Here is a 26265-nt window from a genome sequence, read left to right as displayed (position 1 = left end):
ACCAATTTATCAGGATTCAACTCTGGAGAAAGGGAAAATGCCATGATGGAAAGCAAAGCAGCCTCAAAATAACTGGGATTTAACCCAAACCACAGGATGCTTGAAATCCTGTGAGAAAGCATTGTCTTAATGTTCAATGTGAGAAAAATTGAAATAGCGCAAAATAAAACCATAAAACCATCACTGGGCTTAAAGAGCTATCCCCATATTAAGGGCTACAAAAATCTCGTGAAAACACAATCTGAAGATCATTCTCTTTCAAATTCAGATCTTTGCCCTTCTCCTTTACATCTCGATTCCCAAATTCTTCCCACTGTCACAAGCATGAACTTCTCATTATTAAGTAAGCACGTTTGCTATTGATGAACTCAGAATAAAAGCCATTTTATGGGGCAGCCTGGATGGCTCAGTGGCTTAGCGCTGCCTTCAGCCCAGGGTGTGATCCTGGAGACCTGGGATCGAGTCCCATGTCGAGCTCCCTGCATGGAACCTGCTTGTGTCTCTGCCTCTGTGTGTTTCTCATGAATAAATAAATAAAATCTTAAAAAAAAAAAAAAAAAAAGAAACCATTCTATGTCACTTGTTGATGTACCTGCCTAAGTGATACAAGTGTATTGTCAAAAGACCTCAGTAGAAAACAGTTTAAAAATGAAATAAATAACAGTTGGCTTCCAGTTTATACTTGTGATTGGTATGAAAAATGTTATACATTCTTTCTGAACTTTATTTCAATTAGTGTACGAACGCACACATCTAATATTTCCATTAGCAAAGCTCCATCAATACTAAGACTTAAAAAGAACCAGTCAAAAGTAAGGGGAAAATGCCAAAGCAATACTACAGTTTTGGTGAGATCAGTCACAAAACAAGGAAAAACATCTTAACAACACAGAGACCCTCCTGGCTAGCCAAAGAGGCTCTAACTACAAGACTCAAGATTTTAAAATCAGATTTTATTTGCTTCAATTTGATGATATAATATCACCACACCTATTTAAAAGTAAAATTCCCACCCATTTCCAAATTTGATGATACCTACATGTCAAGAAAATATTTGTGAACACATGTCTTCCAAAAATCTCATTACCATCGAACCATTGACACCCAAAAGATGTCTTCTGATACAGAAAGTAATTAATATCAGTTACTAATTAGGCCAGATTATAATAGGCAATCAAATTTAGAAGTGGAACTTAACAAGAATACACAATTTTACAATGGTGCCACCTGGCAGCTTAAATGCAAATCTAGGTATTTTATAAAGGAGTTAGTTATAGGTCAGTAGTGCATCTGACATAGTCACATGTGCATTAATTAGTATTCCAATTCTATTTCTGAAAACACTGGCTTTCAAATTGAACATTAGTCTTCCTTTTACTGCTAAGATGAATTTTCTTTATGATTTCTCTTTTTTTTCTATAGCATGAAAAAAGGATATACTTAAAAACTGAATATGACTGACCATACTTTTAGCACTCATTCTACCAAACAAAAAAATGTATGCTTAATTCTAAAACATTGTAATATTAAATATTTTCTTTGGTTATACCACAATAAATAGTTCTGAGTCAATGTTAGACAAGAATATTCTTATTGCAATTCAACAGCAAATATTTTTTAAATAGTAATTTTGCAAAATTCTCATACATCTTTGTTTTCTGAACTGGTGACTTTGTGGCCCCCAGGTGCAAGGTCTGTAATATTTCCCCTCATATTTTCATAGTGAAATGAGGAACATGAATTTTTGAACATGACTTCTAAGCATCTGGATCCCGATTCACCTCCAACCCACGCAAATTACTTAAAAATACAGAATCTCTGTCATTTAATAAAGAACAGGGAATTCCTCTTCTGCTTTTTTCATAAATAAGATTTTACTAAACACTTATTTTTGGAATTTTAGAAGTTTATACCAAATAGCACACATAAAAAGAAATACCTATTTCCTTATTGTTGAGATTTTTAAAAAAGAAAATTTACAAAGCAAAGTTCATTTATAAGCTATCTTATAAAAGTATTCACAAAATTTTAGAGTATTGTTTTCAAAATTAATGTCAGTGGTATCTCTTTTTTGCAACTTGCTTGTTTTCACTGTACAGTACATTTGTGGGCTCTAGATTTAATTCATTCTTTTTACCCCTCCATTTATAATACATCATCATCATCATCATTGTATAAACCCCTTTACTCATATGTGTGAGCATTGGAAGGTACTTTTTTAAAAAAGATTTTGTTTATTTATTCATGAGAGACACACAGAGAAGCAGAGACACAGGCCGAGGGAGAAGCAGGCTCCCTGCAGGGGATCCCAGGTCTCCAGGATCACGCCCTGTACCGAAGGCAGATGCTCAACCACTGAGCCACCCAGGTGCCCCTGGAGGGTACTTTAAATCTTTTATCGAGCTCTAATTTACATTCAATGAAATGCATAGATCTTAAACATGAAATTCAATCATTTTCAAAATTTTTATTTTGAAGTAACTTAAAATTCCTACAGAAGTTGCAAAACTTGGTACTGAGAGTTCCCTGTATAACTTCCAGCCAGCTTGCCCCATGATACCTATGTAACCAAAGTGTGGTTCATAAAACCAGGAAATCTCATTGGTGCTCTACCATTACTAAACCACAGACCTTATTAAGACCTCACCAGTTTTCACATGCACTATTTTTCTGGTTTGTTTATACTTTAAGACATTTTATCATACATATAAATTCATGTACCACAACCAGGATACAGAGCTATTCCATTTTTCCCAATAAACTCCCCTGCTCTCCTCTTAGTCATATCCCTCTCTTCCTAACCTTATCACGGACAACCTCTCAAATGTTCTCCGTCACTATATTTTGTGAATGTCATGTAAATGAAATCAGACCATATATAACCTTTTCAGATTGTCTTTTTTTCACTCAGCATAATGTTCTTGAGATCCATCAAAGTCTTTATATGTATCAGGGGTCTGTTCTAGTTTGTTGCTTTTTATTTCTTTTTATTGTATGTCCATTCATATGGGCCACCATTTAGTTATCCTTTCAATCGCTTGAATAAAATTTGGCCTGTTTCCAACTTTTGGTTATTAAGCATAAAACTACTGTGAACATTTATGTACAGGATTGTGAATGAGCATAAGTGTGTTTCTCTAGGAAAAATTCCCAAGAGCAGAACTGTTGAGTCATAGAAGTGTGTATTTAACTTTATAAGAAATTAATGGTTTTTTTTTCAAGTGCCTGTGCCATTCTCAGCAGCAATGCATGAGAGATCCAGCTGTTCCGCATACTTGTCAGCACTTAGTATTGTCAGTATTTTATTTTAATCACTCTAATAGGTGTATATTGATATTATATAGTAGCTTTAACAATTTTCCTAGTGATTAATAATGTGTAAGATCTTTTCATGTGCATATTTCTCTCTGGATAGTCTCTTAGGTGAAGTATTTACTCAAGCACTTTGTTCATTTTCTAATTGCACTGCTTGATTTAATTATTTTTTAAAGATGACTACTGTGATGGTTATTTTCATGTGTCACCTTGACTGGGCCACAGGGTACTGAGGTATTTGGCTCAACATTATCTGGGTGTGTCTGTGAGAGTTTCTGATGAGATTAGCGTGAATTGGTAGACTAAGGATACCATATTGCCCTCTCTGGCATCACCTAATCCACTGAGGGCCTAAACTGAACAAAAAGGTGGAGGAAGGGAGAATTCACCCTCTCTGCTTGACGGATGAAGCTGGAACACACATCTTTGGTCTTAACACTGGAACTTACACATTAGCGCTTCTGGTTCTCAGGCCTTCAGACTTGGACTGGATCCTACACTATCAGCTGTTTGGGTTATCAGGCACTTAGTCTTAGACTAGAACCTATACCACTGGTTCTCAGGGCTTCACATTCAGACTGGAATTACACCACCAGGGTCTCCAGGGTCTCCTGGGTCTCCAGCTTGCATATTACAGGACTTCATAGCCTCCATAATCAAATGAGCCAATTTCTTATAATAAATAATACATACTTTCTTAAAATAAATATATCTATACAATATCTTTTTGTATGTGTATATAGATATATATCTTCCTCTTGATTCTATAGATAGATATAGAGACCAGAGGGCCAATGTTGCCAGTTTCAGGCCAAGTCTGAAAATCTTGAAATAAGGTAGTTTGACTCTTCTTATATTGTGTTTCAAGATCGCACTGGCCATTCTAGGCTCTATATACATATATAAAGAGATTTTATATATTAGATATAGTTAAATACAGACACAGATATAGATATCCTACTGCTTAAGTTTCTCTAGTGATCCCTGACTAACATAACTACAAATGGCTCCTTTGTACCTCTTTCCAGTAATTTATCGTCAGAAGCAACACTGTTCTGATTTCTTTTACAATGGAGAGGTTGGTTTTCTCTGCTCTTGAACTTAATATAAATATAATCATACAGTCTGTGCTCTTTTGTGTCTGGCTTCTCTCACTCACTGTATTGTTTTTGGTATTCACTTACATTGCTGAATGTATCAAGAGCTCGTTTCTGAGAAGGTATGCCATTGTAAGAATATACCACAGTTTATCCATTCTGCTGTTGATAAACATTTATGTTGTTTGCATTTTCTTGGTTTTTATCAATAGAACTGCAATGTAATTTTCATACAGGTTTTTATGAAGACACGTGTTTCCATTTCCTTTCAGTAAACATGTAGGAGTGGAATTAATGGGTCATAGAGTAGGAGTACATATAATTTTATAAAGTGTCTATTTTCCTAAATGGTTTTTATCATTTTTCACTCTACCAGTAATGCATGAAGAGTTCTAGTTTTTCCATTTCTTTGTCCACATTTGTGCTTTCTGGTTTTTAAATTTTAACCATTCTAGTGTTGCATAGTAGTGTTTCATTGTTGTTTTAATTTAAATTAGTGTGCTTTTTAACGATTCAAATATCTTCCTTTGTGGAGTCTCTCAAAGCTTCACCATTTTTAAATAACTTGAGATATTTGTCTTTATATTATTGATTGTGGGAGTTTTTCTATATATTTCTGATACAAGGCCCTTATATTAGATGTGTACATTTGGGGGAGGTGTTATTTGCACATGGGAGGCTGTGGAGGACAGAGAGAGGGAGGTAGAAGGGAGAGAAAAAGAGAAGGAAGGAGAAAGAGAAAGAAAATACATTTTTTTCTCTCAGGATGTGATTTGACTTTTCATTTATTTTTGTTTTCTGAATTGTACCTATGTACAAATGCTTTAAATATGAAGTATAATTTATCTTTTTTGATTTATGCTTTTTATGTTCTATCTAAAAATTTTTTTGCCTATCCAAGGTTTTATATTGCTGTTTTCTTTGAGAAGTTTTAGAATTTAAGCATTTACATTTAGGTCCATAATTCATCTCAAATTTATTTTTAAGATGTAAAGTAGGAATCAAAATAGACTTTTTTCCCTATATATTTCCCTATATATTTCCCTATATATAGATATATACTTTTTTCCATATATATATATATATATATATATATATATATATATACAGTTGTCCAGCACTATTTGTTGAAACAAAATATTCTCTCCCTCTTTTAATTAGTACCTTTAAGGAAAATTAACTCTCTACGTGTGGTATTATTTTTTATTAATTCATTTTTATGTCTTTATGCACATAACATATAGTTTTGGTTACTGAGGCTTTATAGCAAGTCTTAAGTCTTGAGATCAGGTAGTGAGAGTTTTTTTCAAGATTGTGTAGACTATTCTAGCTTTTTTACATTTCCATATGCATTTTAAAATTTGTCCATTTCTATTAAATGCTTTCTAAGAGTCATTAAATTTACAGATCATTGAGAATTGACATCTTTACAGTTTGAGTCTATTCATGAGTATATCTCTTTGATTTTTTAAAACAATATTTGGTAATTATCATTACAGGAGCCTTGCACATATTAATGTTAATATTTATCCTAAAATATTTTGTTTATTACATTTTGGTGAATAGAATATTTTTAATTAAAGTTTACTAAAGTTTGTTGCTAATATATGATAGGGTGTACAAAGACCTAGTTTAATAAATTCTGATAGATTTCTTTCCATAATGACTGTACGAGCTTTGACTTTCACTAGACATACATCAGCGTTTCCACATTATTGAAAGCACTTTGCATTACCCAATTTTTCTAATTTTTGCCATTCTGATGAGGATAGTCATGTGACTTCTTAGTTTTAATTTTTATTCCCTCTGGTCATGTAACTGAGCATCTCTTTATATACATTTATGCATTAGTCAGATCCCTATAAACTGTCTCTGTGTTTTTTCTATTGTATTTATATTTCCTTTTCATTAGATTACCTGACTTTATAATTATATTTGCAGAAGTTCTTTTCAAATCTAGATATTGGGCAACCCGGGTAGCCCAGCGGTTTAGCATCGCCTTCAGCCCAGGGTGTGATCCTGGAGACTCAGGATTGAGTCCCACGTGGGGCTCTCTGCATGGAGCCTGCTTCTCCCTCTGCCTGTGTCTCTGCCTCTCTCTCTCTGTGTCTCTCATGAATAAATAAATACAATATTTAAAATAAAATAAAATAAAATAAAATAAATCTAGATATTAAGCTATTATTAGTTTTAGGCACTGAAAGTAATTTGTCTGTGTCTATAATCTGTTAACCTTTTCTATAAAATCCTTCATAGGAAGTTAATATTTAAAAGTCAAGTCAATCAAAAATTTTTGCCATATAATTTATATTATTTGTATCTTTTAAAAGAGTATTTCTTTACTGTTAAGTTGCAAATATATTCTCAATTATTTTATTTGATCAGTTTTACAACTGTATTTTTCACATTTGAGTCTTCAAACCTTCTAAATTCCATTTGACTATAGTGTGCATGAGTTATATACAGTCCTGCTTTTCAATGCTAGTTTACTGAATTCTATTTACCAAACAATTTGACCTTTCCTACTTTTGTTACATATCATATTCCAATATAGTCACAGGTCTAGTTTTGAACAACTGTTCATATCCATTGGTCTACTTATCTGTACCACAATGTTTAGTTTTATACTAAATCTTTAAATCTTACCATGTAAATTGGCTCTGCTCTTACAGAGTGGACTTAGATGATATTAGGTTCTTATTCACCAATACACATTTTAGAAAGATTTTTCAGGTTCCTAAAAAAACAGCTGTAATTTTGGTTGGAATTAGGTTTTACTTTATATGCTAAGTTGCTGCATCTATGAACAATAAACTTACTGAGTAGAGTGAATATTACCATGTGCCATTCAGACACTTTTAACAACTGAATCAGATTCCCCCAGCTGCTGAGAAAGTTGATGTCTAATGGCTCTTAGCTGAATAATTCTCTGGAAATCGTCCTTAGCTAAAGATTGCAGTTGTGCCTAAACCACACTGTCTCCTGAGGAATTTCAGGAGCATAAAGTCTGAGCTTGCCTCAGCTGGGACAACTTAAAAAAGCCTTTACATCACTAGAGCTTACTTCCATTGCTGCAACCCTATTGCATTTTACCTTTTCCCTCTGCCCAATTATCCTTCTTTCACCCCTCAAAAGAACTGTGTATGAAAGCCTTTTCCAATGAATGTCTTGCACTCAAATATGAGAATCTCAGACTATGTTTCCTGGAGAACCTGAACCATGACTGTCTCCTTCAGAAAAATCCTGGGAGTTTAGGGGATAAATATAATCAGCAATACAATTGTCTAGATCTATGGCATGTCTTTTGATATATATTTGGTAATAATTAAAATGATACCTTATTTTCATTTTTCTCATTCCTGTCTGCCTCATAAAATATTTTGATCTTATTTGGAAGACAGAGATGTTATTTATTAGCTTCTCCAAAACCCAGAATTTGAATGTTTTATTATATCTTATTCTTATTCTTGAAGGTTAGTGAAGAGTATTCTGGATAATATTCAGATCTCTACTATTAAGAAGTAACTCCACTGTCTTTTGGTATGCATTGTTTTTCTGCCATAATGTCAACTGTCAATATAATTATTATTCCTTTGTAGATAATCTTTCAATTCACTAAGTCTCTTTTTTTGTGGTGTCCAGTGCATAGTTTATTGGAATGGTAATATCTTATAGAGACAGAATTTATAGTATGCTGATTTGCATATTCATAAGTGTTCTAAATAAAAATGTGATCACTTTGTTTCATAATTTTCTGTCCTTTCACTATGGATATTTTCCTTATTTCTTGGAGGAAAAGTGGAAGCAGTTACAGTTTTGATTTTTTTTAAATTTTCCTTTCAGTTATGGCCTTGTCCTAGTTGTGCAACTATCTGCCTTCAGTTTCTCAACACGTTTCCAAGACTCTGAAAGATTTCTACTCCAGGTCTTCAATTAGTCCAGTGTCATTTTGACATGAGTTCTTATTCACTTCTATCTCCATTTCATCCCCCCCCCCCCACAAAAAAAAAGAAATGAAAACTTACTTCTATTACCATTTATCCTGTTTATTTTTTATTTACCCGTACCTCTTCAATATCAAAAAAGTATTTATCATTGCTATGAATTAGTCATATATTTGAATATAGTATAATACAGTGGGATACAGAAGGAGATTAATGTCAGAGCATTCATTTCATAGAAGCTTTTTTTTTTTTTTTTGAGTAGGCTCCATGCCCAATATGGAACCCAGTGTGAGTCTTGAGCTCTTGACCCTGAGATCAAGACCTGAGCTGAGATCAAGAGTCAGATCTTAACCGACTGAGCCATCCAGGTGGCTCACAGAACCATTTTGATTAGTAATCTACCCAACCTGTTTTCATTCATTTTTAGCAGCAAAAGAATTCAATGTAATATCAGTTTCTTTATCCTGCCATTCCTTGGGACTTTAATAATCCTCATTTTTGCTTCATAGTGGCAACTCAACAATCTATGTGCAATTGTTAGTAATATGCCTGTTCATATTAGGTGTTCATAGTTTGAAATACCAATTTTCCTAGGGCAATCTACATGTCACTCTGCCAGAGGAGTCTGTATTGAAATGCAAGGAAATATTTGCTTACTGATTATTTCAAATCTGTACATAGATTCTATAAATATTTTCATAAACACATTAATTTTAGCTAATACTCTAATTTTGCTCCCTTTTCAGGAAAACTCCTTGAATGAACTGCTCATAAGAATGATGAATATGACTGTTCTGGATACCATCATACCAGGTCCCATTAGAAAGTGCATTATCTTTTTATAATGCTAAGTTCTACGTGGCAAGCTAAATTATAATCTGTTTCCTTGGTGAATGTAGAATCTGAGTAAGAAGTATTAATTGGTTGATATCACCAGAAGGTGTCATAAAGTTAGGGTCACCTGAGGCATCCATTTTCACCTGCCAAGGAGGCCGCACACTTCTGTCATTCGTTAGGGCACCCGCTTCTCTGGAAATTTCTGGAAACACACTGAAAATTTCTTGTTTTGTGGGCTCCATTTTTCTAAACTCCACATTGGCCATTCTCCTTCTGTTAATATAGTCTTCCTTCTAATAGCATATAGTACAATTTAGCAATGCACATACAGTTATCCTGTCTAGAGTCTTACACTCTGGTCACCATGTTTAAAACTTGTTTGTTCCTAAAGCTCCAATGATTTATACTTTATGACTTACAGTGATTGCAGTCACAATTACTTGTTAATTTTTATCTGCTTTGATCTTCTAACTTGTGAGGGTACTTTATATTTCCCTTAGTATCCTACTATTTTAAAATATTCAAGTAAATGAAGCCATTATGCAATTCCTGTTCAAAGTAATTATTTTAAATATGGTAGCATGCTAATATTTTTAAATCTACCATATAGAATCAATATTTTAAAGTACTATCAGATTCTAAAGTTATATTACAAGTCAAGAAAACATGTTGTTATTACAGGTTATTATTTTAACATATAGTATTTTGAGATTATCCCAAATAGAGTTATGATATTTTATTAATTTACACTAATTATGCACATATTTTAAAGTGCCTTTTACTGAGGACCAGTATCTACAACATTTTTCTGTAACTTTAAACACATTTCTTACCACAAGCTGAACTCTTCCACCATTAAGTACATCTGGGTCTAACTCAGGCAAGAAGTGATTGCTGCATAATGACAAAAACCAAAAATTATATTATTATATAAATGTAGAGGAAGAATATGACAGAAATGCCCAGTGAAGGTTTGGGAGAAATGAGTAATCTACAAAATGGAAATAACAGTGTTATTAAATTAGAGTATAGGCAAAGATACATACAAATTTACCTTTCCATAGTCATTTGAAAATTCAATTTAACATAAAATTTAAATTTCTAAATAATATTCAAAACCACTGTTCCTTACCAAACAGAATACCAAGAGCAAAAATTTGAAACTACCAATGACAGTTAATAAATGATAGAACATATGAATATTTTACTTACATTTACTCATATATCTTGTTTTATGAGAAAAGCAAAGCTTCCTTTTTTTTTTTATAAATATTTTATTTATTTATTTATTCATGAGAGACACAGAGAGAGGCGGAAACATAGGCAGAGGGAGAAGCAGGCTCCCCAAACGGAGCCTGATGCGGGGACTCGATCCCGATCCCAGAACTGGGATCACGCCCTGAGCCAAAGGCAGATGCCCAAGCCCTGAGCCACCCAGGGGTCCCCAAAGCAAAGCTCCCTATTTTAAAATACCTATAGTGTGCCAAACATTATACTAATGCTCACCATTAATTTCTGTTTAAAACTAGAACATTGACATTTAGCTTTTCATCTGTTCTTGAAAATACGTTTTCTTAAAACATCGCCACTTACTCTTTTATGTATTTTCAGAAGAGAAAGTACATGAACAATTGCCTGTTGCATCATATGTTTAAATCCAACTTATTTAAGTTTAAGGGATATTGTTAAAGTTTTAGGTATATCTAAAATACATCCTGAAACAATTTGCTTATATTTTTCACGTTATCTATCCTAATGCTTTTAAATCCCTGAGCAAGACCTTTTATATTTGGTTAAGATAGATGGTAAACTATGGTTATATTATATTTGTTTATAGTTCTAAGGATGTCATTTGATGAATTACACTAAATTGACTCATACAAACATAAAAGAAATTTGTGCTTGTATTAATTCGAATACTTAGTAAAATTAAAAAAGTTCTCAAATGTTGACTGCTTTATTCCTACTTTCTTTGCTCACAATGAAAAAGGACAAAATAATCCAAATTATAAAGTGTTGTTTCAATTTCACTTTCAGTCTTCACTTCCTTTTCCATATTTTTAAAGAAATTACATGGGTAGAATTGACCACATAGGAAAGTGTACATTTATTTATATCATAAAAAATTTCATATTTTACATATCTTAACTGGCTTGTAAATTGTCTTAACCCTTATAATTACAGGATTTTATTTGTTAGACATTTAAAACATTCCCAAGCATTACCTACATTTAGATTCAATATTGATTTATATATTTAGTGTTTATAACAGCATTTTAAAAATTATTTTGTGGACATATGCAGCTAAAACGAGTCTCAAAAATTTATATCAAAAATATTATTGTCTTTGGACTTCCATTTCCCTAAAACTTTGGTTCAATAGTTATGCATATATATGCTTTTTATCACATTGCTATGGGCTGAATTTGTTTCATCGGAATTGATAATGTTTATGTTCTAACTCTCAATACCACATAATGTGATGTATTTGAAATAAAGCCTTGAAAGAGGTAATTAAAGTAAAATGAGGTCATATGGGTAGGCTCTAATCCAAGATGACCAGTGTCCTTATAAGGACAGGAGATTAAAAAATAGGCAACAGAGATGGAAGGATGATTGTGTGAGGGCACAGGAGAAGGTGGCTATTTGCAAACCATGAAGACACTCCTCCAAAGAAACCAAACTTGCTGACTCCTTGATCTTGAGCTTATAGTCTCCAGAACTGTGAGAAAATAAATCTCCACTGTTTAATCTATGGTATTTTGTTATGGTGGACATGGAAAACTAATACATACATTAGTGTAACAAAAATTAATTGATTACCTATTAGATTCGAGCTGCCTTGTTTGTTACTAAAGGATATAAATATTTAATATCCTCAAACTTGTGAGCTCACCTCCATCTTGTAAGATAGATAGATAAGATATTATCATTTCACTATAAAGGAGAGGAAACTGAAGCATGGAGACATCATTGGAAATTATTAATATATGACTGGTAAAATGGCAGTACCAGTGTTGAATTATAATTTTAACTGGCAAATGTTAATGATAGACATGATACAAAATATAATATAACCATCAATACATATGATATTTATAAACAGTTAATGGATACCATGCATTTTACTTTATAAAGAAGAATCATTTCTGTGGTTCATCTGTTGGTAGTAAGCATTACAGAAACAGAATTCTCAAACACTTTAGGGTGAAAAATATAAAGAGTGATTACATCTATTCTATAGAAGAGGCCTTTTATAACCTGGCAACGGGTGTATTGGCCTTTAGCTATAAAGTCATGTTTGTTTTAGCACAATGAACCTAGGTTTCACTTTTCAAGATGTGTTTACAATGCAAAAATCTAATTTAAAGGAAATGACCTCACCATTTCATATCTCTGGAATTAGTTGTTTCACGAATCCCAACCTGTGTGTGAAGCCATTGGTATGTGTATTCTTTACTCCTTTCTAATTTTTCATTTGTAGTGGCATCCTTGTAGGTAAGTTCTTCTTCCTTACCTGGGGAAAAATATGGGTTACTTAAGGAGATCAAAAGGCTAGGCAAACAATTTTATCAAAAGAAAGAAAAAAAGACTAATTCATGGAAGCTTAAATGTCTGTAAGAAAAAAGTCAGTCACTTATAGATTAAGTAATTTTTCTGCTTGTGTTTCAAACTCATCTATTTTGAAAAATAAAAAAAGTTTCAATGTGGGGGATCCCTGGGTGGCTCAGCGGTTGAGCTCCTGCATTCAGCCCAGGGCGTGATCCTGGAGTCCTGGAATCGAGTCCCACATCGGGCTCCCTGCATGGAGTCTGCTTCTTCCTCTGCCTGTGTTTCTGCCTCTCATTTGCTCAGCGGTTGCTGAGCCATCCAGGGATCCCCTGTTCAGGCTTATTTTAAAGTCCAGCTGTTCTTACACTAATCTTATACAATAGAATTCATAAATTATATTAAGGATATTTGAAACATAGTCTTAATTCTGTATATGAAACCAAGCTTGGTTTGTGTAAGCTAATTAAGTATTTTAAGCTAGGAATAAAATTATATAAGGTTTAGGGAACTTGTGGCTCATGCCATAGTAGCTATTTCAAAAAAGGAGGTGGGGAAGCCTACCAATATAAATGGATATGGGGAATACGCAAGAGGAGAAATACAAGGGAAGAATACAAGTAACAAATATGAGTAAAAAAAAAAAAAAAGGAAAAAAGAAAATTAAAAATCCAACTCTTATATTTAAATGTAAAATGTATACATTTGCATAATAAAAATTCAACCCTATATTTAAATTTACGCATTTTTATAAATTTAAAAAAAAATATATGTTACTACTATGACAATGCCATGCATTTCAGAATTACACCAAAGACCTGCTGTTTTCAAGCCTTCTTCCATGGACTAAATCTTTTGTGGAACCATTATCAGGTTTAGGGACTTACTGGCTTTGTTGGATTGATTGACAGTACCCTGGAGAAAGGTACCTCTTGAAAACTAACTCATGATAATCCAACTAACGAGAATCCTACAATTTAAAACCTAATGTTTAAAATATTAATTTATTCTTTCACTATAGATCTTTGTGCACAGAAACGTCACCTTATATTTGCAAGTTGTTTGGAAAACAAATGAAGCATGGTGCAAGGCCTACTTTGAACACTTGGTGCATGTACTACACACAATCATACATATACAGACATGGTTAGCATTTGTCATTCTGCACATGTTGGGCATGATACATTTACCATGCACAACTTTTCCCTTAAAAACTGCTGCTGAAATTAGTGAAATGACTTTAGTTCAAAGAGACATTGTAGCCAGTTCTTAGGAAAGCTAAAAAGCAGGATGTTTATTTCCCTAGACTCCATGTTAACTTGGCAAAGTTAACTTGCTGTCACTTCTCATGCCACGTTGTGTTTCTAAAACAGCCCCAGCCCTTGCACCCTGAGCTTAAGCCGACCCCTCCAAATAGCAGATATATTTGGAGGAACAATTGCTTCACATGCGAGGACTGACCACGGAATCCTAAGTGGCTGTAGAGTATACAGAAACTAGAAGAAAGACTTAAAAAAAGGGAACCTTTGGAATTGCCACTTCCAGTTACTGCACAGCATTAAATCTTTTCTCTGGCAGAGTCCCAGCCTTTTATCAGCTTTTCTTGGTTGACCAGACCAGATGTTGCACCCACAAATGCAGTGACAGAAACTAGTGAGGACTCAGTGACCATCGATAATCAACTGAGCCCATAGCTAGAATCTTATCTACTCTTGATATGTAGAGAACCCTTTGTGATCCTTTTGTAATTATACTTTTAGCTAAAAATAAAAATTATCTGTGTCTTTCTCTTTTTAAAAATAATGACAGATCATTCCAATAGTCACTTGTTAAAGTACTCATTTTGGAAAGTTTTCCTCAGCTCTACAATAGCACTCCATAAACCTTAAGTGGTTTTACATCAGAGTTCAGCTAAGAATTCCTGAGTAAAGACGAGAGATTTCACTGTAAGGGTCCAGTTCATGTTAACTATTTTAACCCTAAGGCATAGATTGGTAGATTGGCGTGTGCTCAGTGTAATAAACAACAAGCATACTGGTGAAGTTGGCTGGATGTACTTGAAGATACTGTAATTTACATACTGAAGAAATTGATTCTGTGTTGGCTAAACCATTTCGAGATCACTCCTGTCATTGAGAAGAAAAAAATGTTAACCCTTTTACACTCACAGAGGAAGTTCTGTTTTTAGCATCTCACATAGGAAGAATAATGGTGATTTGAATTATTTAATGGACCCTTGTCATTAGTTAGGCTGTCGAGTAAAACCTTTCAGTTGTAGAAGAGGCATCTTTCTGCCTGCAGAACTCAAAATGCTTTGCTTGCTATCCTTTCATATTTTTCTGGGTCTTGCTTCATGAATTTATATATCATAACCTAAGAAAAAAAGGTCTTTCCTTTGATTCCTGCTGTCCCCTAGTTACTGCTGTCTGCACATGTTCCTTTCCCTCGAAACACAAATGTGAGTAATTTTATTTAAACAAATTGTTAAACTTTTTTTTTATTATAAAGGAATACATTCTTATTATAGATAATTTAGAAAATACAAAAAAGTAAAAAGTAAAAAAAAAATCCATGAAAGTTCCACTATACAAAGATAACCACTGGAATATTTTTAAGGCATTTCCTCATAGTTCTTTTTTTAATAGATTTTTTTGTTTACATAAAATTGTATGTATTCCATACATCCGACATTTCTGTATTATAACAAATGCATTCTAGGTAATGGAAATCTCATCCTAAACATAATTTTAGGGGTTATACACTATGATGTACCAACTTGTTGCATGATAAGTTTCTAATGATCTATTTAATTGATTTGTTTTTCAGGTGGAATTAAAGATAACATCTGGGATCCCTGGGTGGCGCAACGGTTTGGCGCCTGCCTTTGGCCCAGGGCGCGATCCTGGAGACCCGGGATCGAATCCCACATCAGGCTCCCGGTGCATGGAGCCTGCTTCTTCCTCAGCCTGTGTCTCTGCCTCTCTCTCTCTCTCTCTGTGACTATCATAAATAAATAAAAAAAATTAAAAAAAAAATAAAGATAACATCTTTAAAACTATGAATATTTTGAGGAGCTCTATATTGTCAAATAGCTGTAATAGCTTTCATCAATTTACCACAGACTATATGAGATTACTCATTTCACTGAGTCCTTGGTCAACACTGGGATATAAAATATTTTAAAGTTCTTGATAATATGACAAAAATATTGTCTAATATGGTCTTAATTTATACATCTTTACTGCTAGTAAGATTGAATGTTATTCCACAATTACTAATTAATTATAAATCAAATAGTGTAAAATACTTTCTTGTTCTCCCCAGTTCTGCTGGATCCTAGTATTTCCCTTTCTGCTTTTAAATGGTCATTTGTAATTCTTTATCTGTTATCACTGGTGCAAATATTTTCTCTTGGCTATTGTTTGATTTTAGTTTCTAGTGTACTTTCCAAAGGAGCAACTTTCTCAGCATACCAATTTATTTGTTAAATATCTTTTAAACTACAGGTCATTTTCCCCTCATAATTTTTAGGTTCATGTCTCCCAATTCAATAAATTCATATAAAATAAGATACAAGTTTTCAGGGACAAATTCTATAGTCTTTTAATACCTTCCCTTTCACTTTAAAGATGTTGGTTAACAAAATTCTTTTAAGAGAATTCTATTCCTTGTTTCTATTTCTTCATTTTCCATTCCCACCTTAATTTATTGCAATCTGATTTTGTCAAATTGAAATGGATGTTACTAAGAACTAACAAACATATTTATTTCATCTTAATTGACCTCTCCACTGAATTCAACTACAGAAGCCATTTCTTTTGTCCCTTTTCTGCAGGATGTTGAATCAACCTTGACTACTCACGCCTTAAAGTACCCACATCTAATCAGAAGATAGATCTAGTCTACCTGCTGGGTATCTCACTAATAACTGGCTCCTCCTTTCTATCCCCACTACCCATTTCACTTCAGGCTCCATTTTGAGCAGGAGTGAGTAGGCTTGTATGTGGTGATGTAAGTCCAAAGGTATCTTTCTGACCTATCACAGTGGAAGAGGCACCCCTTCTCCTAAGCACAGTGTCTTGAACTCTGCTCTGGATCCCAACCCTTTCATATAATCCAGGATCTTGTATCCATCAATATTTTCTTTTCTTCCATATTTCCAGCATCTGTCAAAAATGGCTCTTACCTTCCCCTCTAGCTGCTCTTTTCTCTCCTTCTGTAATCAGATACACTTCTTGAAATAATAGATAAAGACCAGTCCTTGTTGATTTATTACAATTCATGTTTCAGCTCACTGCAAGATACTTCTTGACACCATTTCACTGGAACTGTTCACACCAAGATCACTAACATTGCAAAATCGTTGGAACTTTTTGAAATTATTATCTTATTGACTCCTCTATAATATTATACACTGTTGTGCCTTCCTCCCCTCTTAAAAGTCTTATTTCCTTTAGATTTTGTTTCGTTACTCTCCTTGTTTTTTCTCTGACCTTTTGCCTAAACCCCAATCTCCTTCAAGGGCTCCTCTTTCCTTGACATCCCTTCTAATCTCAGGATTCTTCTCTGGGGTTCAATCCTGGCCCGATTCACTCTTTCCTGTATAGGATATTCATTCAAGTTCTTCAATCACTTTCATTATCTCCTTTTGAAACATGTATCCACCCAAAGCTTTGCCACTTAAGACACCCTACAGATAATTTAAACTGAGTATGTAAAAAAGCTGAACTCCTGTATTATCTTACTTTTCCTAAGGTCCCATAGTGATACTACCTTTGTCAATGTATAAGACAGAAACTAGAGTCTTCTACTGAACCAGCATTCATCCTTATTCTACAACTGCAAATTTTGCATCCTAAATTCTTTTCAATCTCAAATTTCCTGGATTTTTGTTGTTGCTATTTTATTTCATGCTACCATCATTTCTTCTGAATTACTGTAAGACCCCTCTCACTGGTCTTTTTTTCTTTTCCTTTCTTTTCTTTTCCCTTTGGTCTTGCTCCTGTGTACATATCTCCATACTGCAAATGGCCTTGTTGAAATACAAATTCAATTGCACTGCTTCATAGGTTAAACTCATGGTTCATCAGTGCCTTTGGATAATGTTTTTTTTTTTTTTCTTTTCCTTTGCATGGCATACAAGCCATGCATATACCTTCTGACACATCCATTAGATTCTTGCCTCAGTCATTCAAATATGTCAGAATTACTCAGAACGGTCTTTTTTGGCTGTAGACCTATGCTTCAGATTACTTACTTTGCCAATGTTTTTATTTTTTTATTTTTATTTTTATTTTTTTTTTGCTTCATGTCTTCAGGTCTCAGTTTAGAGATTACATTCTTTGAGGTAAGTCCTTGATCTTTCAACACTGCATTCCTTATTCAAATTAAGTTGGTGATGTCTTCCAAAGGTTCCTATAGACAGTCCATATTAGCATTTATTACATTTTACTTTATTCATGTGTCAGTTTTGCCTACTATATATAATCTCTTTAAGGATTGCACAGTAGGATGGTGCTTAATAATTTTGTGAAATAATGGAATAATTGTCATAGTTGCTTAATGATCTGTCAGTGCCCTGACAAATGTAGAGCTGGAATTTAGATTTTCAGTATGTAGACAAACCTATGCATTGTGGAGGATACTACATTCCTTTACATAATCAACTTAATCATTATGATAGAAACTTCACCTCTGAAAGTCATAACTAATTTGGGATAAAAATTGACAACCAAAGAAGGCAAATTAAAAAACAAAATAGAAAACTACTCCATCATATAAGGCTACTTTATAAAATGTCCACAGTGTATGAAATCCTAGAGGAAAGCAGTTCAGCTTTAAGAAGTTCACTGAAAGAAATGCAGTCTTTTTTGAAATTAATGGAAATATTCTTTTCTTCATGAAAAACAAAATAAGTGTTCATTAAACCCATATGCTTCAAATAAATGTTTTCTAAATTTTCAGTATAGCATAAATATCCTACGCAGAGGGAGATTAAGATTCAATTATCATTTGGGACACACACAAAAAGCTAATTATTTATATTTTAAATACATATGGCAACTTTCCCATGACTATTTTCTTTTCCCTTAATGGCCTTTCTTAGTAATATAATAAAAACGTATTCTTGGTTTCATGGATAGAAATGAGTTCATCTCTTTACCAAAAGCTTTTGGAGGACATAGTTGCATGATGAGCAAAATACTATGTGCAATGGAAATATTTTTGGTAACGTTGATAAATGGCTGATTCTACATATCTCATGCTAGAAACGCTAAAAATATGTTTCCATTTTAAAGTATAAGTGGTCTGTACATGTTTATTAAAGGAATTATTGCATCATACTTCACAAATAAAGCACAAATAAAATTGGAGTTTGGCATAAATGTTATACTAACAGAATTTTAAATTCATTAACATCTGTATAAATACTTGTTGATAGGGTGTTTATGGCTTCTTCCTTAACCAATCCAATCTGTTGTTGTAAAGTAGACAGCATTGGCATGAAACCAGTAACTCTAAGATCCATTTGTGTGTGACAAGCAACATTCCTATTCTTTTAAAATATATTTAAATATATATGTAATTGATCACTAAGGAAAATGACTTCATGAATAAAGGATTGTTGTTGCCAAACGTTAAAAACAGAAATTTTGGGAATAGAGCCAAAGCTGTATGTAAGGGTCAAAGGCTAACTGCAGTACTGATCACTCCTTTACATATTTCACTATATTTTATGGGAGGGAAGCTAAAAAAAAAAGTACTAGAATGAAAAATACTTGGTAGTTTCTGACATTTAAATTAATTTTCAAAATCTGTCTGTTTGGGGGTTGGGTGGTACATAAAGTAGACGAATGACCTTTAGGAAAGCAAAGGAAAAGTCTTTTGTATTCAACTCATATATATAATTCTACCCGAAATGATATGTTTTGCCATTTGTATTGGTCAGTTGAATTTAATCTCCTCAATAACCTTATAGTGGAGTACAAACACTACATAAAGTGTGGTTCTTTAGTTTCTTCTGTGAGAACCACGTTAAGTCAAGAAAATTGCAGGTTGTTAAAGTCATATTGTCATGTGTATTAGTCATATTAATGTATAATGTGTCTCCAAGTTTGCTATTAACTAGGGCCAGGACTAGGGTTAAGTGAAGTGGGGAAATGAAATACTTTACAAAATTTACACAAAATTTAAGGGGTGACAAAAATCTCAGGAATCAGGCGAATAATATTTGAATGTAATATTTTAAAATAAAAGTTCATGCAAAAATCCATGATAAACACAATATAAAAGTTTTAAGTGACAGGATCAGTAAAGTGCTATGCCAAGCTGTATTAGAACCTGAGGTAAGGGAAATATCAGTAATACTGATCCTTCACAGTCAAGGCATTGGTAGATTTACTTTTTCCTAAATAATAATAAGTGTTAATAGGATATTATTTTTAGAACTACCCAGTAGCCATTGTCTAAGATTGTTTTCTACATTTCCAATCACTCTGACACACTACTTAATTTTTTCACTAGAAAAGCCCCTGGAATTGTGACATATGAGAAATTAATTATAGGATAAATTAATTCAGTCTATATAGGAGAGTCTACACCTTAGTCATCTATCTGTTTAGGATCTATCTTGCACGTAATTAGTTGGCTTTTTTTAACTTACTAACTGTGTAATTTTGGGCAAATTATCTATCTTCTCTCTACCTCGTTTTTTTTCTCTTAAAATGTCTAGAATAATTCCAAACCCCAGAACACATATAATGCCTAACATATAGTAAGAATTTTTTAAAAGATTTTATTTATTCATGAGAGACAGCGAAAGGCAGAGACATAGACAGAGGGAGAAGCAGGCTCCTTGTGGGGAGCCTGATACTGGACTCGATCCAACCCCGGGATCACAACCTGAACCTAAGGCAGATGCTCAACCACTGAGTCACCCAGGCGCCCCTATAGTAAGGATTTAATAAGTATAGCCATTTTGCTATTTTTAAAATTAAATGAGCTCTATTATGCATAGCCTTAATGCTATCTCAGTTGCCTTGGACCAAGACTTAGCTATTCTGGAGGTGAGACTATCTGTAGGAATCTCTAAACACAGGCCAAGATCAAGGTTCCAGGGGGTCACTGGAAAGATCCCAAGAGTAACCACAAAACTAGACAGAACAATTTTCTGGGAGAGTCCAGGAAGTCTTCGTTCAAAGAATTCTAAATCTATAACAGGTATTTTTAAAAATGTATTTTATTTCATAATATATGAGGATTTCTGTGTGTCTTTAATAAAGAAAAGTTAATTTCCAAAAGATAACAAGGATACAGAGTCCTAATTGATTTCAAGTTATTTCAAATAATTTTTAGCAATTGCTCAGTAATAACCATGAAGGAGGGTCCATTGACATGATTCTCTCCTGTTTCACTCTCTCAATTTAATTACTCTTGGAAAATATTCCCCTATCCAATCTAGACTCCCTCAGGGAGTGTTAATATAGTAGGTCATCCAAACTAGGGCCCACCCAATAGAATGGAGAGGCTGATGATGTAAGTAGGTTGGCTTTCAAAATAACATGATCATAGTGCCCATATAAGTATTACTGCCACCTGTGTTTTGTTTGTTTGTTTGTGTAGTTGGACTTCAGGTTCTTGCTATATTTAAAAGCTTTTGCTCTGGTAAAAAGACATCTCTAATTCTACTCATTTATGTATATTTATTAATTGAGGGCCAAGTATACAGGTGATTTCCTTTATTAATTTTATTTCAAAAGAAGTTAGTAAGTGGTATTATATTGATACACTAATGATAGAGGCTTGATGGATCCAATTAAGCATTTTTGGTATCATTGCAATCATTGTTTTTATAGCAACAAGACAACAATACTTATCACACGTTTATACATTCATAATACATTTCCTATTGACTATTAATTTTCTGCCTCTGATGATTTCTCTACCTGATCAATACAGATATACTTCTGTCACAGACCCGGCTGGTATCACATAAAATACTGAATATATTTTAAATTTTGTTTGTGTTATAAAACCAATAGTAAGCATAAATAATTTTCTTTCACAGTTTTTTTAGGAGGGTGGGAAGGGCAGAGGAAGAGGGAGACTCAAGCCGGCTCCACACCCAGCATGGAGCCCAACTCCAGGCTTGATTTCACAACCTGAGATCATGACCTGAGCTGAAATCAAGAGTCTTTGCTTAACAGACTGTGCCACCCAGGTGATCTTCTTTCATAATTTGACAAACATATTAGAGATCAATAAACCTGGTCCCAAACTTATTGTTTTCCATGGGTAATCATTTAAATGAGTATTCCTATAGATTGAAGATTTTAGAGTTTTCTAAGTGTATACTTTATTAATGCAGACTTTTTCATTATATTTTGTTTAGAAAGATTTTAATCTTATGTAGCAGAAGTTCATTTGTAAGTGAATCAGGGCCTCCATTCATTGATTCCACTTTTAATTGAAAAGATAGGTAAAAGTATTATTGAACTACTTATACTCTAGTGAGGAAAAAAGTGAAGACAGGCATTACCAGTCTTCCCCACAAAATTAATTTTGGCTTTAAACTAATTATATACATGATTTGGGGAAGCTTTTTTTTTTTTGGAGGGGAAGTAAGGGACGGGGTTTGAAACTGGATGGGACTTTAATTGGTCAAGTCACTTTGCTTATCAGAGACAATTTTGTCATTCATCAACATTAGAAAGGAAAGAAATATATGGAACACTTTATGAATTTGCATGTCATCCTTGTTCAAGGCCATGCTAATTTTCTCTATATGTTTCAATTTTAGTATATGTTTTGCCAGGTGAGCACTAAAAGCTCTTTTTATCATTTTTATTTTGTTGTGAAATATACAATGTATACAAAATGTTGCATATAGCAGGCATTTACAATTTCTAGATTTATAAGATTATATGTTACATAATTTATGCATAAATTGTTTAAAATTATATAAATAAGAATATAAATATATATTCCATGTGACCTCTGATCATTAAAAAAAATAGAACACTGCTTGTATATGAGAAGTCCTGCTCCAAAGCCTCTTCTTTTAGGGATAACCACTATGCTAAAGTTTATGACTTTCTTGGTTTCCTTTATAATTTTTACTACCAATATATTAAGCAAGCTTTGCTTGCTACAATTCTGAAGGTATTCTTTTCTTTTAAGATTTTTAAATTTATTTATTCATGAGAGACAGAGAGACAGAGAGAGAGAAAAAGAGAGAGGCAGAGACACGGGAAGAGGGAGAAGCAGGCTCCATGCAGGGAGCCTGATGTGGGACTTGATCCTGGGACTCCAGGATCATACCCTGGGCCGAAGGCAGGTACTAAACTGCTGAGCCACCCAGGGATCCCCTGTAGGTATTCTTTTTTGTTCATTTGTTCAATATTGTTTGTGAGATTCATCTATGTTGCTGTGTATAGATGCAGTTCATTACTTTCCAACACCATACTATATTCTACTGTATGATGTATTACAGTTTATCCATTCCATTGTTGTTGGACACATGGGCTGTTTCCAACTTTGGACTATTAAGAAAAACACAACTCTGACTATCCTTGTACAAGTTCCCGTAGGGCAAGCATTTAGGAATGTAATTGAAGGATCATATGAAATGTGTATCTTCAAGCCCACCACATGTAAAAGTGCTTTCCAAATGGTTGTACCAGATTGTATTTCAATCAGCAAAATATAAGTCTTATTGGCTATTTATTTTCTAACAGTTTTGTTAGGGTTTTTTTTTTTTACTTTGCAGATTTAATTTGTATTTCACTGCTATAAAATAGATTAGACCTCTTTTTATATGTTCACAAATTATGTGGATTTCTTCTTTTGTGAAAAATATGTTAAAGCTTCTTGTTTATTTTGCCTATTAGGCTATTTGACTTTAAGGAATTATTTATATATCCTGGATATGAGAACTTTGTTGGTTATATGTTTGGCAAATACCTTCTCCATCTCTGTGGATTATTATTTCACTACTATTATGACATTTTTGGATTTAGATATATTCTTAATTTTAATGGAAATATATATATCAAGATGACCAGTACTTTTAAAGAAATAATTTCATATCCAATGTTATATTCTTTCACATTGTCTTCCGTGTTATGCTTTTGCTTCTTACATTTAGGTCTTTAATGTGAATATAATAATTTTTTTAAGTATAGATAATGGTTTAAGTAAGATTTATTGAAAGTCTACCAATTTCCCACTGATTTAGAATACTGTCTTACAATTATCAATTAAGCATATATGCATGGGCCTCCATCAGTTGTCGTTTTCTATACTATTTTACTTTACCTACCTTATCTGATCTTAGAATTACTAACCATCCCATCCTATCTCATCTCATCCATCCCATTCCATCCATACCATTCAATACCATACCACACCACAATATATTCACTGTCTCATTTGTGTCAGCTCTATAATATGTTTATTAATAATAGATTATGGCATTTGACAAGTTCTCCCAATTTATTCATCCTTGTTGAGTGTCTTCTGGCTACTTGCAGATTTTGATTTTCTATACAGATTTTAGATTCTGCTTGTCAGTGCCCAGAAACACCTCTTGTTTCATTGAGATTTCATAGTATCCACTGCTAATTTTGGAACAATTTAAATCCTTGAAATTTAGTCTTTCAATTCATAAATTTATTTATAGTTTTTCTTTAACATTCTTGATAGTGTTTTACAATTTCCCTGATAAAGTCTTGCACATTTTTTGTAGACACACTCTTTGGTACATGATTTAAAAATACTTTCACATCTATATCCATTCATCAGAAAATGGACATTTGGGAGAGAGGGAAAGAAGCCATAAGTGAGTCTCAGTGACAGAGAACAAACTGAGGTGGGTGGGAAATGGATATTAAAGGCGGCACTTGTGATGAGCACTGAGTGTTGTACGTAAGTGATGATTCACTGAATTTTACCCCAGAAACCAATATCACACTGTATATTAACTAACAAAATTAAAATTAAAAAAAAAAAACTGTCACAGGTCTAATTTTTTTTTCCTTCTTTGTTTCTTGCCTCTAATGTTAGGTTTAAGATGAAAGTTAAGGTTAGTTTTGGTATCATATTTTTCTAGGAAATGATCATCTAAATTTTCAAATGTACTTCCAGAGGGTTTTTCACAATATTCTCTTACTATATACAGTTTTAGTCTGTATATTTTGTCATCCTGCCTCATTTTAATTTCTGATACTGGTTATTCGTGCTTTCTCTTTGGTTTTCATAATCAGACTTGCCAGGAATCCAAAAAGTTTCCTTCAAAAACTTATCTTTATTGATGAATTGTTTTACTTTAACATTTTTCATTAGCTATTTCTTTTATATACAATCATAGTTTTATTACTCAGTTGTTTTTAAAAATATTTATGATTTTTGACTCACGAATTTTTCAGATGTTTCCTAATTTCCAAGAAAATAAAGATTATCTAGTTATCTTCATTTATCATTCATTTATAGTTTATTAGCATTATGTTCAGAAAACCTACTGCACATGACTTCAATCCTCAAGTAGTTTTTGAAATCTGATTTAAGACTAGGATAAGTTAAAGTTTTGGAAATGTCTTATGTGTGCTTGAAGGTCATGTGCATACCCTGGTCATTGTTCTATATGTGTCCTTTAAGCAAATGTTATTAAATTGATTTATCGAACCATGTCTTTATTGAGTTTTTGAGTGCCTGTCCTATAAATTACTAAGAAAAATATAATAAAGTTCTCAATATAATTTGGAATTTTTGACTTCTCTTTGGTACTTCCTTAATCTTTGTCTTATATTACTTGAAAAATAATAACATTCCATTTTTAGAGCATTTTTAGGTTTAAAACAAAACTTGAAGATATAGAGATTTCTCTACATACTCTCTTCCTTTACATTTTTAAAGTCTCTCCCATTATTGGCATACTTCCACTCCCCACCACAGTGGTACATTTGTTACAATCTATGAGTTGTCTTCTCATTCTCTTTACGTTGTCTTCAGCAGAACACAAATTTTTAAGTTTATTGAGGTTCAACTTACCAATTATTTCTTTCATGCATTGTGCCACTGGTGTTGTGTCTAAAAAGTCATAGCTATGCCCAAGGTCACCTAGATCTAGATTTCCTTCTATGTTATAGTTGAGTCTTAGGATTTTGCATTTTACATTTAGCTTTGTGATCCATTTTGAATTAAATTTTGTGAGTTGGGGATCCCTGGGTGGTGCAGCAGTTTGGCGCCTGCCTTTGGCCCAGGGCGAGAACCTGGAGACCCGGGATCGAATCCCACGTCAGGCTCCCGGTGCATGGAGCCTGCTTCTCCCTCTGCCTATGTCTCTGCCTCTCTCTCTCTCTCTCTCTCTCTCTCTGCCTCTCTCTCTCTCTCTGTCTCTCTGTGTGACTATCATTAAAAAAAAATTTTTTTTGTGAGTTGTATACTGTCTGTGTCTATATTCATTTTTCCTCAAATATGTGTCGGTCCACTTGTTCTAGCACCATTTATTGAAAAGATAGTCTTTG

The 26265-nt window shown here is 33.4% G+C and overlaps 1 protein-coding gene and 1 non-coding gene across 3 annotated transcripts in view; both read right to left on the bottom strand.

Moving 5' to 3' along the window:
• LRRIQ1 (leucine rich repeats and IQ motif containing 1) overlaps window positions 1-26265 on the bottom strand; it is a 219139-nt gene that overhangs the window by 23079 nt on the left and 169795 nt on the right. For both annotated transcript variants that reach the window (XM_072724514.1, XM_072724515.1), the window contains exons 24-25: window positions 12578-12710; window positions 10027-10087 (exon numbers count right to left, since the gene is read on the bottom strand). In XM_072724514.1, coding sequence (XP_072580615.1) covers window positions 10027-10087; window positions 12578-12710 — 194 coding nt within the window. The remainder of the gene's footprint in view (window positions 1-10026; window positions 10088-12577; window positions 12711-26265) is intronic.
• LOC112915094 (U6 spliceosomal RNA) lies at window positions 22461-22564 on the bottom strand. Its single transcript, XR_003233992.1, has one exon. It is a non-coding gene; the product is annotated as a U6 spliceosomal RNA (small nuclear RNA).

Source organism: Vulpes vulpes, chromosome 10 (genome assembly GCF_048418805.1).
Source record: "Vulpes vulpes isolate BD-2025 chromosome 10, VulVul3, whole genome shotgun sequence".
Classification (NCBI taxonomy): domain Eukaryota; kingdom Metazoa; phylum Chordata; class Mammalia; order Carnivora; family Canidae; genus Vulpes; species Vulpes vulpes.
Note: the sequence above shows the minus strand (reverse complement) of the source record. Positions and strands in the feature narration are given on the sequence as shown.